The 15,201-nt window shown below is 39.9% G+C and overlaps 1 protein-coding gene across 3 annotated transcripts in view; it reads left to right on the top strand.

The window, feature by feature from the left end:
• The window catches only part of nectin3b (nectin cell adhesion molecule 3b), a 69,905-nt gene that overhangs the window by 34,976 nt on the left and 19,728 nt on the right, over window positions 1-15,201 (top strand). Inside the window, exons 4-7 of one of the 3 annotated variants that reach the window (XM_081391822.1) lie at window positions 948-1,247; window positions 2,982-3,099; window positions 4,794-4,885; window positions 7,916-10,595. In XM_081391822.1, coding sequence (XP_081247948.1) covers window positions 948-1,247; window positions 2,982-3,099; window positions 4,794-4,885; window positions 7,916-8,628 — 1,223 coding nt within the window. In that variant the 3' untranslated portion in view covers window positions 8,629-10,595. Of the gene's footprint in view, window positions 1-947; window positions 1,248-2,981; window positions 3,100-4,733; window positions 4,886-7,915; window positions 10,596-15,201 lie in introns of those variants that run through there. The other 2 variants (XM_081391821.1, XM_081391823.1) reach the window with 2 other exon arrangements.

Here is a 15,201-nt window from a genome sequence, read left to right as displayed (position 1 = left end):
TATTCAAAGAATCCTGAAAAACATGCATCACTGTTTCCAAAAAAAATAAAATAAATTAAGCAACACAATGGTTCTAACATTGATGATAATAACAAAATCAATTCAACTTTGTCATCACAGGAATACATTACATTTGAAGATATATTAAAATAGAAACTGGTTATTTAAAAATTTTATATTATTTCACAGTATTACTGTAGTTTTTATCAAATAAATGCATCTTTGGTGAGCATAAGAAACTTACAAAAGAATCTTACTGACACCAAACTTTTAAATGGGATTGTATATCAATATATGAATTGTATTATCACAGCCCTTCTTGACTTAGTGGGCCTCCCTTGTCACAGAGCCCAGGAAAACGTTCCCATTCATCTCCCACCTTTGATGACACTGAGCGGAGGAACGGAAGGGGACAGCGCCCCACACGTAATGTTTCTGTCAGCCGCTGTCAGTCTCCGCAAAGCTCAGTTTTCCAGCCCTGAACACTGCTGGATTCATAACGGCTCTCGCACACACCCAAGCCCCGCCCCTTCTGCCATGTAAACTGGATAAGCCATTAAAACAAATAATTTCATCTTCTCTGGAAAAGCACTTAGTGCTCTCTGATGAGAAACCGAGGCCGCTCTCAGCCGGTAGTTACCATAGAGGATTCTTTTTTTTTTTATTCTGATAAGTCTTTTATTTCTTCTCAAAGAAAATCGAATTATTCTCAGTCATGCTTATCAGTTTATGAATTTATTGGCTGTGGTACCAGAGCGATTCTTGATGCTGAGAGAATGAGCTTTTATTTAGCTTTGTACTCTCATCTGAATGGATTTCCTTTACCTGTGTTCATTATCTTGATACATCTTTCGAGTAATCGTGTGAGCATGTCTCCTCACATTAAAGTGCAGAATTAAACGCAAGCAGTGTGGTCCATTTAACTCTTATGTCTCTGTCTGTCTTAGTGGAGCCAAAGGTGTATGTCTCGGCCGGATCGTCCGCTCTGATCGACGGTGGCAATGAAACCACGGTGGCCACATGCATCGCTGAGAGGGCTCGGCCCCCTGCCGAGGTCTCCTGGGAGACTAATCTGTACGGCACGTCTGAGGCCCACATGCAGGACGATGTCAACGGCACCACTACGACCCAGGTGCACTACACCTGGCAGCCCTCCCGTCACTCCCAAGGACACACGCTAACATGTTTGGTGAAACATCCCGCTCTGCAGAGCGAATTCAGGATACCCTATATTGTCAATGTACAGTGTGAGTATCAGATTTTTAGGTTTTTTAAAGGTTTGAATTGAGCAAATTTACCAGACATAAGTAGTCCTTACTTGCAGCTTTGTTTTTTAAAATGAATGGAATAGAATAATCAGTTTTTGATTTATTAAGCATTACTGTGTGTGTTATTTTCAAAGAACCTCATGGAAAATGTTTTTCTTATTAAAGTTTGTTCATTGAGTGTTTTGATTTATTTTATTATACACTCTTTCAGATTTTTCCTGTAGTTTTTAACTGAAAAATACAATTTAAAAATACAAGAAATGCAGTTTAAAGTTTAATATTTTTCAATTTTCAATGTGTAAGCATTGTCTGAGAATGATTGTCTGTTATAAGTAAGGGAAGTGGTCTTTATAACTTAATACTCTATATCCAAATTAAACTGTCTTATTCACAATCATATTGAGCTGAAAGATTGTGAATCAGAGTGAGATCATATCTGGAATTCTGTATGGACACTCAGCATTAGAGCATATCTTTTTTCAATTGCTGACAAAAAAACTTGTGAATACATTTAGCCTTGATAAAGTTATCACCCATTTGCCCGCTAAACTTATTTACTCACCAAATCGAAATGTTACACCCATTTGGTACTTGCTCCTGTCTGCATGCAAGCCTGTTTTTGTTTGCTTGACGTTGAACAAACCCAAAGTAGCTTCTCCATGAAGATTTCACATTAACTTAGTTTTTTTTTTATTCTGTACCAAGTCAAAGCAGTCAGATTTATGTCCAGAGCCTACATCTGTTTTACAAATCACCCCAGTGCGGTAACTATCCACATGACATGATGTCTTGATGCTGTCTTGTGCATGATGGAGCTAAAAGCTCTTTCACTAGGACAGTCCTTAAGGTTTCATGGACTTTTAGTGAATAAGGGTATTGATGTTCAGACGAAAGATTTGTCAGCGTCATTTAACGATTTCTACACACAGACTTCTAAGCACCATTGAGCAGTGAGGAAGGCGTGTAAGTGTGTGTCTGCAGTGGTGGCGAGTGCGTAAGCACAGATGTCTCTTAAATGAAATATTGATGTAGTGGTGAGAGGCAGGTACAGGAAGCAGCCGATGTAGGGAGTATGGGAAGGGAGAGGTCACATCAGTCATGGGACATGGTTATAGTCACGAAAGCTTCTTTCATTCATTTTCCATCAGTCTTTTTCATCTCATTTGGTCTGCAAGACATCTTAATTCAGCACGCTCACTTAAAGAACTTTAAAGAGCTTTTCTAAAGGCACAAATCAATACAGTGTCTATAGTCTTTGTAAGTGGTTCTTTTCTGGTCAGACACAGAGTCCTAATGGGGAATTGTTTCTTTATGATCAATTAGCATTAATAATGTTGTTGTGTCATAAATTACTACTTTATTTCTATCTCTCTGTCTGTCCTTCCGTCCATTTTAATCCAATCAAATGCTCTCTAGCATGAGAATGCCCTGCCCCCTAATACATAACACCCACTGTAGCAGGTAGCAATGATTCAATGATCATGATTTATGGCTGTGATGTAACTAAAACCTATTGGGAATTTAAAAAACAGGAACCTTTGATACGTCCTGGCAAATCTTCCTGTTTCAATAGGAGATGCGTCAACACCGGACCAGAAAAACTGCACTCGTTATGTCATTTCAGAGGGTCTTTAACAAGGCACAGCCTTACCTTACCTTTCTTACACTACTCTGAATGATCCCTTTGTGCATTGTGTGTGTGTGTGCGCGCAGTTGCTCCAGACATCCTGGTGCTGGGCTATGACGGCGACTGGTATGTGGGCAGGGAGAATGTGCAACTAAAGTGTCGAGCCAAGGCCAACCCGCCTGCCCAGCACTTCAGATGGATCAGGTGTGTAACCACTACACTCACAATAGCCATAGCGCACCATGTCTGAAATGGGTTCAAGAGTGTTAATGCCGGTTTCCTGAATGCCTCTCAATCAGCAGATGATCTCTATGATTCACAACACCAATAGTTGCTTTTTAACTGTCAGGTTTCAATGCAAATGATCCAGTTTCATGAGTGAATGCCCAAACATTGTACACATTCAAAACAAATCCGTTCTCTGCCACTAATATATTATGTTCGTCAATATTTGCTCATTTGAAAGATTGAAAGTCAATCGTGTGCTTAAACATTTATTAATTGTGATTTAAATCTGCCTCAAGCAGTCATATGTTAAAAGTTTGGACACACCAACTCATTCTTTGTTGAAAATAGCCGTAATGAATTAATTTAAAGGGGACCTATCATGCCCCCTTTTTACAAGATGTAATATAAGGCTTAGATGACACCAGAATGTGTTTTATGAAGTTTCAGCTCAAAATACCCCACAGATCATTTATTATCCCATGTTGTAAATGCCCATTTTTGAGTGGAAGCAAAAACATGCTGTTTCCGTGCATGTATCTTTAAATGCAAATGAGCTGCTGCTCCCCACCCACTCCTCCCAAATAGCACTGTGCCTTTACAGCTCGTGCCTCGGATACTCTGCCAAAAGCTAACAAAACATCTTATTGGTTTTGATTATTATCTATCGTGGTCACGCTCATGTGACATTGCAGTTTTTTGTCATCTTGAAAGTGTATTATTGCCATTTTGTTTTAAAGCCTTATCAGATTAAACTTCTGATATATGGTTTTCTGAGCGCACACATCCGATGCACATGCACCGAAAACTGACTGGCGCGCGAGTTTTAAACTAAGATCTCTTTCCTGTCTTTGCTCTTAAACTGTCAAACACACACACAAGGTTATGTCAAAAACACACAAAGTTCACATACACACAGTCAGTTAACGTACAGCATGTGTATATTAGATCGGTGTATTAAAGTAACCTCAGCATAATATGCAATATCTACTGCTGTATGCTGTAAATATGAATCAAACAACAGAAGAAAAACAGAAAATCACTCATTGCTCTTGATTATAACTTTAGTAGCTTTAATAAGAGTAAATGTCTTCCTCAAATCTGAAAGTGTCTTGAAATGAGCATTTATGGGGAAATAACAAACGGAGTGGATGGATTTTTACAACAAAAGGGTGGTGTACACACACTGCGGACATACATTTATGTTCAAAAACAATATAAAAGTGAAATTTGCATCATTGGTCCCCTTTAAAACTATGAAATGACATATGGTAGTTATGAACAAACAAAAATATGTTTAAAGTCAAAACTTGTTTAACAAATCATCTTTAATTTGGCGACTTCCTCAGCTATGCATCTTGAAGGAGTTCCCATGTATGCTGGGCACTTGTTGGCTGTTTCCTTATCTGGTCCAACTCATCCATTTCACACATAAAAAAAAAAAGCTTACTTTTTTTTTTTTTTTTAAGCAGTTAACCATAGACATTTAGATCATAAGTCCAACTTTTGATTGACTCTGTAAATTACCACTGCTACTGACATTTTCCACAGTGTCTGGGCAGATGAAAGATCTTGCTATTTGGAAGCATTTTGACATGTTTTGTATGTTGTAGGTTGGATGGAGAAATGCCAGATGGAGCAGAGGTGCTGAATAACTCTTTGGTTTTTATGAGGCCCCTGCAGAAGAACGACTCTGGCGTTTACAGGTGTGAGGTGGCAAACGATATTGGACTGCGCAGTCGAGACATTAGAATACGCATTCAGGGTGAGTGAGAGACTTGAAACTTGTCATCTTATCAATATGTTTCCCATGTGAAGCTGGAGAAACAATAATAAGCAAACACAACTTAACCAGTCAAATGTTGGCTTAAATCCCCCCAAAAATGTACTTCTCGTGTAAATGTAATTCTTTCATTTACTTATTCAAAGCAAGATGTTTCTTAATGTTTTCTTCTCTAGAACCCACCTATCTCACATCACTCAGAGTTACATGGATCCTGATCCATTTTGTTTTAGGCACAGAAGCTCCCAATCATGTTCCTTTGCATTAGGCCTTTGCCTGAAGGTCATTGGCCCTCCATTAAGTTCAGCTCTTTTAAAAAAAGTTTGATTTGGTTTTTATTGTGTTTCATGAGTCATTGTCTAATTGACCTCTGAGACAGGTATCCGCTGTCAAACTCCATGGTGTTTATCTCCTATCATTTATAGTTTATTGTGTAAACATTAAACTTGAAAATTGAAAACTGCTGTTAAATTAGTTTCTGTGATAGAGACACACATTACCCCCCCCCCTTCTCCCTCCTTCCCTCGTGCACACTTATATCTCTGAGACTGTCACGCAGTTATACAAGGGGAGAATAGAGCGGAAGCAAACTTGACTGAGAGATGTCCTAGATTCATGAAACATTCACCAGCTCTTTTCAACCGCCATTAATTATGTATTTTCTTTTCTTCTTTTTTTTTTCTTTTTTTAATGCTTGAGAAAGATTCAGCATATGCATGCTTGAAGCTATGTGTTTCTGTTGTTTGCGCGTGTTTGCGTTTCATGTCAAGTTGTCTGCCTATATCTTTTTTTAAGAGTCCCTTTGCGTAAATTTTTTGAGTCGTGATGTTTCTACTAGAATGCCTACTGCTACTGTTTGCGTATTGACTGAGTGACTGTGGGTGTCTGCTGTTAGTCACTGATCTTTATGCATGAGTATGGGTGGGCAGAACCTGTCCTGCATGTTAAACACCCTGCCACTACCTGTGTGGTCACCAGTCACCCCCCCATATACACACCCACACACTGCCTCCAGACGAACCAATCACATTTAGGTTTGAATGATATGTACAGTGTTCGGACAGGCATGGGTTAACACATACTGTACATAATTTGTTATAAATTGGATTTTATGGAGGCACAGAGAAGAGAAGCATGAAAGGGGGAGGGATTTCTGACCTTTCTGTGACTTGACCTCTCTTTATGTCCTGTTCTCTTCCTTTCTGGACATTGACGTGTGGAGGCGAGAAGCTCTAGTGTTTATTGATTGAAACAAATTATTCTTTAACTCGCTAGGCGAAATTGAATAAATTAAAATAAATTGACATTATCCATGTCCTTGTGGTTTAAGGGGATAGTTCACACAAAAATTAAAATTCGGTCAATATTTACTCATCGTCATGTTGTTGCAAACTTGTATGACTTTATTTCTTCTGTGGATCAAAGATATTTTGATGAGTGTTCATGCCGATTTTTTTTTTTTTTTTTCATACAACTGTGGTTCATGGTGTTAATCTCCAAAAATGCACTATAATCGTAGTCTTGTAGTTTTCTGAAGTATTCTGGAGTCGTACATTAGCTTTATGTGAGGAACTGTCCAAAATGTAAATCATTATCAATTTATATATATAAATATAAACCATTCAGATTCTTTAATTAATCATTCAGATCTTGTTCATTGAAAAGTCATGAAAAATAGCTGTGTGAATTTTCTCCAGAAATTCTCTTTTGCACTCAGAGAAATAACCACATACAGGCTTGATATGAGGGTGAGTAAATAATGACAACCAGGCCCCGCATCCTCTAACTTGTACTGGGCCCCGTACCATGCCTTGTTAACAACTTATATTTTGGGGTGAACTATCCCTGTGGTTTAATAAATGCAACAAATGTTTGCGCTGGGAATACTGTGGAAGTGCAAAAATATTTCTGAACTTTTTCGTATCAAAAATGTTTCCAAAAGAATGAATGGGACATTTCAGTTTTTTCTGAACCATATAGCTGCTCTCTCCTACATGCATATACATTCTCTCACCAGACCCACAGATGCATCCAAATTACATTTGACCTTGTGGGAACAATACAGTCCAGGAATGCTTTATGTATGCTACGTTTATTATTCATTCCAGTGAGGATGAGCAAATTATTCCCCACTTTAGCTGGAGCATTTGAACCACGTAACCCTGAAGAGCTTGCAGCCCTGACTCCTGCGACTTGCACGTCTGCACTCTATGCATTCACACACTTCACAGCCAGCCAAATAGTTCTCATTGTGCCGGGAACAGGACACTCCGTAGTGGGATAGTTTGACTTTCAGGTCCCAGCCTCAGTGAACGCTACTTGCATAGTACAGATGCATGCTCCAGAATGCAATGAAACGCAACACGCTGCTCCCTAACACAATCAAGCGATCAATGCATGGTAATGGCGTTAGCTCAATCTCCTATCCTTGCACCAGTCAAGTCATGTTAGCAGGGTATTCTCGATGTCTGTTCCCTCCCCTCCTCCAGTAGCTCGTACCCTTTCACTGACCCCTTCCTTCCATTTTGTTTTTTTTTTCTAATCACTCAGCTATGTGGTCATACATACTCCCTCTCTCAGCTAACACAAATGTTGCTCATTAGGTTTCATTGTTGCAGACGACTGTACTTCATTGTTAGCTGGAGATGTTAGTATGTAGCTCCTCATGAATCCCTTATCATGAAGATCTCAACTCTTCTTTCACTTTCATGTTTGTTTTTTTTCTAGTCTTTGCTCTGGACAACAGTTTTAGGTTTTGAAGCTGTCGGAAGGTTTGCAATCACTTCCTTTCAATAAAAGATCTGATCCAAAACCTGAAACTGTCACGTCCATGGCAACTGTTGGTCATTCTAGATGTTATGCTAGAAGATGTTACAATCTTGGAAGCAGATTCATATGACTGTTAATGATATGCAGATGTAGTTGGCATTGACATTATCTACTTTTCTTTGTCTGTCCATCCCTTCCTCCTGCCCCCCTTCCCTCTTGCCTTTCCTTCCTTCCCTCCATTAGATCCTCCCTCAACCACCACCATGCCCTCCACCACCCCTGTGCGCCTCCTAACCGCCGACATCTCTGCCACCGCACCTGGCAATAAACAGCGAGCCCTCATCACCTCTCCAACCCTGGCGCCTCTGCCGGAGGGAAGCCTAGGCTCAATTGTGGGTGGGGCAGTGGGCGGAGCCCTGTTCCTGCTGTTGCTGCTCATTCTAGGTGGTGTTTATTACCAGCGTCAGCGGAGGACTTTCCGCGGCGACTACTACACAAAGCAGTATCACGGCCCCTCGGACATGCAGAAGGCTCCCCAGCCCCATGAGTTGCAGCAAGTCTACAGCAAAGGAAGCCCTGACACCAAGCTCAAATCCAACCAGGATAACGGCTCCATCTACCCGGATAAGGATCGAGAAGAGTGGGGTGATTTCGACCGAGAGCGATCACCCAATGGACGCAGTAGAGCTTTGAGGGAAGCAGGCGGTCAACTCAACCACCATAACCACCACAACCATGAGTACGTCTACCACAACAACCATCACCCCGGCCATCCGCAGACCTTAAGTCCAGCCCATCACATCCAGAGGAGCTCGCTGCAGCCAGAGCCCCGCAGGTACGCCGCTCCGCAAGTCATGAGCAACGGCTCCCCCTACATGTCAGAGGACTGCTACGACAATGACTACGTGTCGCACACCGATGGCTCAATGATCTCGCGGAGGGAGTGGTATGTCTGAGAAGGATGAGCAGGAAGAGACTGCGTAGACACTTGAAATGCTTCAGACTGCAAAATGATACAAGGATGAACAGAGTTATGTACAGAAAATTAGTAGGAAATGCACCTTTTCTAGTAGTTTACACATACCAATTTGTTTTTGTACATTAGCCTAATCATTAGTTAGCTCGTCATAGCTAGCTGGTTCAAAGGATGTTTTGGGACCAAGAGAGGGTATCATTTTTGTCTTCATTTGTTAAGGTCAGGCAAAAAGACATTTGCTTTATGTTTCACCAATAAACCAGTTCAGGGTTGATTTTCAGGGGTGATTTAAGTTGGGTTTTCTTGCCAAATCAATAGCCAGTCTCCTTTCCTTTGCACAGTAAGTTGTACTGTGGGATTTATTTAAAAGGAAGTCACTACAAAAAAAGAAAGGCGTTCAAACAAATGCAATTTGTATTCAGATAATCTGTCGATAAGTGTTTCAGATCAGCACCGATGTAAGCGATGAGTTTCGATGAATCACATCAACTTTCAATGCTGTCACTCTGATGGAGGCAGAAATTAGCTCCTGTCAACAGCCTGGCGGTTTCCATGGCAACATTTATTTCCTCTCTACTGGCATTCAGAGTTGGAGTGCTTTAGGGAGGTGCTAGACAGGGAGGACTGTGCTGGATTTGATAAAGTCCAATGGGAGAAAGCCAGACAGTATGATTGCCGAAATGGGGTGCTGTTATTGTATCAATTCAGCTTCTATTTGCATACCACTGTGTCACTCTGTTAGCTTTGGATTTCTTTTGTTTGTGCCATCAGAAATGTTTGCCGCTGTGTGAGTCTGTCTGCAAAAGGAAATGGTTGGATAATGTCTTGAACATCGAAAACTACTGCCATTGTTCAACATGAAAGCTCGTCCCGTATTAATGTAGCTGTCTGGCTCGTCTACGTCAGACCATCACTGCCAAGTGTTAACGTCCGACTGCATTCAGCGGCTTGCATTACATCACAAATCAAGTCCTGTGCCTGTCTCTTGTGTGTGTTTTCTGTGTCCGTGTGTCTGTCTGTAATATGTAAATCCAATCAGCTAGTGTTAACCGACAGTGTTTTGATGAATTTCCTCATTGTCTGTGCAATAGTGTTCAGATTTCTGGCCTCAGATCTCACACATTTATGCACATAATTTAACGCAGAAGACGATAGCCTAACACACCTGTTAATGGTCATTCATTTTTAGTGTTGGCTGGATCTTAATAAGCTAGCAGATGCATATGGTTGGGTTTTGAGATATTGGAGATGATATTGTAGTGCCTTAAACTGAAGACGTGCCCTGTAAGCATTATAATGTGCATGCAGAAGTTACGAACGAGTGAGTATCATTCTCAGAAGAAGTATGCGAGTAGTTTTTGAGGCATATAATGGTCAGGATGGGCCCTGAGAACATTATTTTGTACTGTCATTTGTTTTGTGTGCCATTTTCTATGATTTGCTTTTTGCAGATTTTCAGACAATAACTAATTGTTTTGCTCGCATTAAATGACATGTGACACTTGAGTTACAGTGCACATCAAAGAGTTAAGTAAAACAAAATATGTATGTGTACAGGTTTAGGCAATGCAAAGGTGAAGAATTCAATGTAAACAAGGTTGTTATGTATATATGCTGGCAGTTTGGAGAACCTTGTTTGTTAGTTTGTTTGACTTTATCGTTCCTCTAGGAAGCCTGAGATTCAACGGTGGAACGCACTAGAAAACCCACCGTTACACAGATTGTGATGAGAGGATAACACGTACACTTCTCCAGAACATCTTTTTCACTTTTTCGTTTTGTTTTACAAAGATCTACTGTAAAAAAAAAAAAAATACAAAAAATAATTAAAAGAAAAATAGCAGAGAAGAAATGTATTTGCAATGTATAGATTATACTGAGCATTGTTTTGTAAAAATAATTTTTTGGGATACATTTGTTTTGAAATAAAGCACCTTTTTTTCTGTGATATGTTTCTTTGTTTTATAACTTGGCCTCAGATCTGTTTCGTGTTGGTTGGAGGGGTGAATGTTGAGGTCTTGGGTGTGACTGGTTGCTTCAGCTGCAGAAGTGTTCCCTGTGGGGGTCTCCTCTACTCTCCTGGAGGCCTCCAGGGATGTATTCCTCACGCCCTCTTTTCCTTTGCTGTGGTTAACCTACTTCATCTCCGAATATCCCCTCGTGCTCTGAGCCCCATGCATATTTTGTGGGAAAGCCTGTGGCTAAAAGCTTCCTGTGGATGGGGGCTGAACATCCTCTCAGACTTACCTAGGATAGCCTTAAAGTGGAGGGGATTATGGACTTGTTGATTCTTGTGTTTCCACTGCTGTTCTGTCGATCTGTGTGAGAGGAGATGGGGGAGCTGGTTGATGAAGGGAAGATCAAGCACAGCTGTGGGACTAAATGGTGTTTGAGTGGTTTTTGTTTCATAGTCGATGGTGAGTCTATCATCCTGTCCAATCAGCTGGTGGTGGGACAAGCTAGTAATTAGTTGTCAGAAGTTCCACGATGAATCAATGTCCAAAGTCAGCTCATGAAATGTGCCTCTTTAATCCAAGACCATGAGATCAGGGCTAAAATTAGTATAGTAAAGCAGTGGTTCTCATGCATTTTCATGTGTTTGACCACCTTGCACCCCAAATCTGGGGCAAACAGATTTGTGTCAAAGTAATTACCTGTTGTTTTAGGTGTGTACAAATAACCCTTAGTTTATAACTTTTATCTTGAAATAGCTAAAAGCTAACATCTAAATTTAAAAGATGGTGGAAATCAAAATGCACAATTAAATATCCATTATATCCGGTGCAAACCGATATGATACTTTCACATTGTGCAAAACTTTGACTGTTTTGTTCATGTTTAATTCATTTAAATAAATTTAATTAAGTAGACTGGGGCTTTTAGCTATTGTACATTTGAGTCGACTGTTTGCTACATTAATGATGATAATAATAAGTGTTCCTTGAACATCAAATCTGCAGAGAAGGATTTCTGAAGGATCATCTGCCACTGAAAACTGGAGTAATGAGTTGCCATCACAGGAATAAATTACATTTTAAAATATTAGGATAGACAACCGTTATTTTAAATTGTACATTTCACAATATTTCTGTTTTACTGACCCCAAACTTTTGAACAGTATATTGTTCTTTGTTAAAATCATTAGTTTGTTGATTAATTCAAAGTTGGTGTTTTTCCTCAAGTTTAAAAGTAATTTTAATCAGCCGATCAACTTGTGAATCACTATGCATCTTTCACAGGCCATCAGAACCACAGCAGTAAAAGGAAGCAATAAAGCCTTTCTTCTGAACAATGCAGTAAATTGTTTACGTCAGTGATGGGAAATGACACAAACATGCTCTTTATACCTTTGGAGAATACAGAATAGAGACACTTTCATTCCCTCAGGTAAGTCCAGCATACTGTGAGGTAGCCCACTGAAAATAACAATGTCATTCATGCAGTCACCTTATCACGGGTGAGGAGGTCACGGTCTCTCACTGCACTGTTTGAATAGATTCTCTAAGGAGCAGTATTACCACCCCCCTCCCTGATCCATGAGTGCTTCTGATTGGTTAAATTAGACCGGTAGAATGGTTTTGTTTGCCACAGCTCCCTTCCAGGCCATTGACACCGTCCCCATGGCAACAGACTCTTCCCGGGCTCATGACAGAGAGCTTGTTCTCTTGAGGGATACCTGTGCCTCCCGTCTCGCTCTCCATCGCAGAGAAAAAATAAAGAGTGGATAAAAGAGGGCAATTCTCCAGGAAGAAAATAGGGAGAGCTTTTGAGAAAAGGGGGGAGCTTGAGACAGGAAGAAGGGAGGAGCCAAAGATGGACTAAGGTTAAAAAGGAGAACTGGGGGATGACAACGGAAATGCACGTGTGAAGTATATCAATTCTAAAGATAAATTTCTTCTATAAAAGATGGTCAGTTTAAAAGGCTGCGATCTGTCATTTTCTTCCTTTTTCCTTCCAGAGAGAATATTTCCATTGGAAAATTTGTCATTTGTGACTCCTCCCTCTCAGATATCCATCTTTTATGACATATTTTTCCACTAATACATCACAGTGGTCATGAAGTCATTCCCTCAGTGGTAAGGCTGTTATTAAATGTTCAGTGCTCCATTTTTAGAGAGTCTCACATATATCAGAACTTGAACCTTGGAAAGTGTGACTGCACTTTATTATTTCACGGTCACAGATATACTAGGGTGTACAAATATGAAACCGAATATAGTGATATTCATTTGCCTCCAGTTGGTTCTCAAGAAGTTGACCCAAAAGACAAATAAAATGCTAAGGGGGAAATGCTGATAAATACGAGATACTCTTCAAGTCTTATTTCTGCAGTGAGCACTTCAGATAGCATTTGAGGTCTTTGTCAAACACTTAATGATTTGAGAGACCACCCAGAATCAGCTGCTCTTCTCTACAGCCGAGCACACTAAAGTACCTTCATAAAAATCTGGCAGTTTAAACAATGGCAGCCACAACAGGAGATGACCTCTGACACTTGACCTATCTTCATTCGCCAGAACAACCCTTAAGCGGTGGGCTTTCTCTTGTCTAGTGGCCTCTATTAGGAGAGACGAGTTATATTGAACAGTCATTGAGCCCTTTTGGTGAGCTGCATCATAAACATTTGCCCTTTTCAAGGACGTTTCTCTGTTTCTTTCCATTGCCCCACAGACAATAATTCACAGTAATTAAGACTCATGGGTCGCAAACACACAACAGAAACCTTTCCGGTCCAACACAGACAAACTCCCTACCTGCACTCCAATATGGCTATCAGGTGTCAGGCAGCAGGGAGGGCCAGCATTCCCCATGTAACATTTACCAGAATGCATTGTGGTGCTTCTTCCCAACCCAGCTCCTGTTATCAAATACCCGCCGAGAGTGTTGAATGAGTTACGGGCTGTCCGTGTCCAATACGACAATCTGAGACCTATAACAGTCAGTCTAAGAGAAACACCTGATCCCTTTAATCAGGTTTAAAGATGCCTGCCACCCCTGAACCGGCTCTAAGCAAGTGTGAACTCATTTAATCCTCTGGGATCACCTCTGCTCTGAGCTGTGAATCTCTCCGTCAGTCTCCAGAAACATTAAATCTGCTTGGTAAACATCTTTTAGGAGGAATGAAAACACCTTCAAAGGATACGGTTCAAGTCTGGGCTCACCTGCGTTAGGTCTTAAGTCCAGCGGGGTTAAAGTGAGCCGCCAAAAAGGCACCTGAATTATGGAGAGGGCACTTTAGCAGGACAAAACTATTGAAGAGGGACCAACAGATTGCTGAAGATGTTTGTTGAGGGTAGTACAGAGAAATGGATAAAGGAAAAAAAGCTCAAAAGGGATTGTTCAGTTGTATTGACACAGACAAACACAAAAAAATAGGGCTGCCCCTGACTAAATTTTTTCTAGTCGACTAGTAGTCTTTCATTTAAGCCATTAGTTGACTAATCGCATGTTTATATTAATTTAATTACTTAAATATATATATATATATATATATATATATATATATATATATATATATATATATATATATATATATATATATATATATATATATATATATACACCCCTAGCAATCACTCTTAGCAAACACGTTTGATCTCATTGATATTGTTCATTGAAGCTATAGTAGAGTATTGTGAGAGATCGAGTTAGCGAGTGTACCTGCATTTACAGTAGACATAGCATTTTCCTTCAGGTCAGTCCTTTATTCATAATAAAAAAATATTAAAGGAATAAAAGTATCCCTTTTGAAAAAGTACCGCCCCAGTTACAGCTTTTGTACCTTTTTTTCTGACTGGTATATTCGGCAGTACACTTTAACCATAATTCAAAGACAATAGAAGTATGAAATTGCATAAAGAAAAAAGAAAAAACACTCCTAACCTGATAATTGTATTTAATATCAATTTAAACTATAACACATTTTCATTTAATTTCAGTTACCATGCAGTGTGCACTTAAGTATAGGTTATTATTTTTCAAGTATATTAGATCTGTAATAATCACTCTTTTTAAAGGTATTCTAAAGTGTACTTTTTTCACGAGGGAAATCCTACAATTTCTATCTTTGTATGGATTTGGAGTGAATAAACCAAATTGTCTGTTGCTTTATTACTTGTAATATGTGAGGTGAATTTTGTGCAGCAAACAGACAGCTTTAACCCTTGCTGAATTGAACTGAAAAGGGGTCTTGTGACTCACTGTGGGGGGCCCATCTGTGGTATTACATGCCAGACGGTAGAATGATCGCCTCTCTCCTGCCCCCTCAGAGCCCTGACACCATCCCTGACCATTGTTCCTGTACACTGAACCACATTTAATCCCAAATGAAGGTAAACCTTCAGAAAACATCTAGCTTATAGAGAGATAAATATAGACATGCTGGACTGGATGCTAAGCTATGTGCTAATCAGTAATAGAAGAGTGTGGAAGGTAGGGGGAATAAAAAAGAAATGCGATTAATGTTAGGAACATTCTCACTTATCAACAGAGTTCCTTTCTTATCCTTAATCCTCAATCTTTTGCATATTGTACAAAGAAGATTAATGATTGG

This window comes from Scardinius erythrophthalmus (genome assembly GCF_964197995.2).
Source record: "Scardinius erythrophthalmus genome assembly, chromosome: 17".
Classification (NCBI taxonomy): Eukaryota; Metazoa; Chordata; class Actinopteri; order Cypriniformes; family Leuciscidae; genus Scardinius; species Scardinius erythrophthalmus.
Note: the sequence above shows the minus strand (reverse complement) of the source record. Positions and strands in the feature narration are given on the sequence as shown.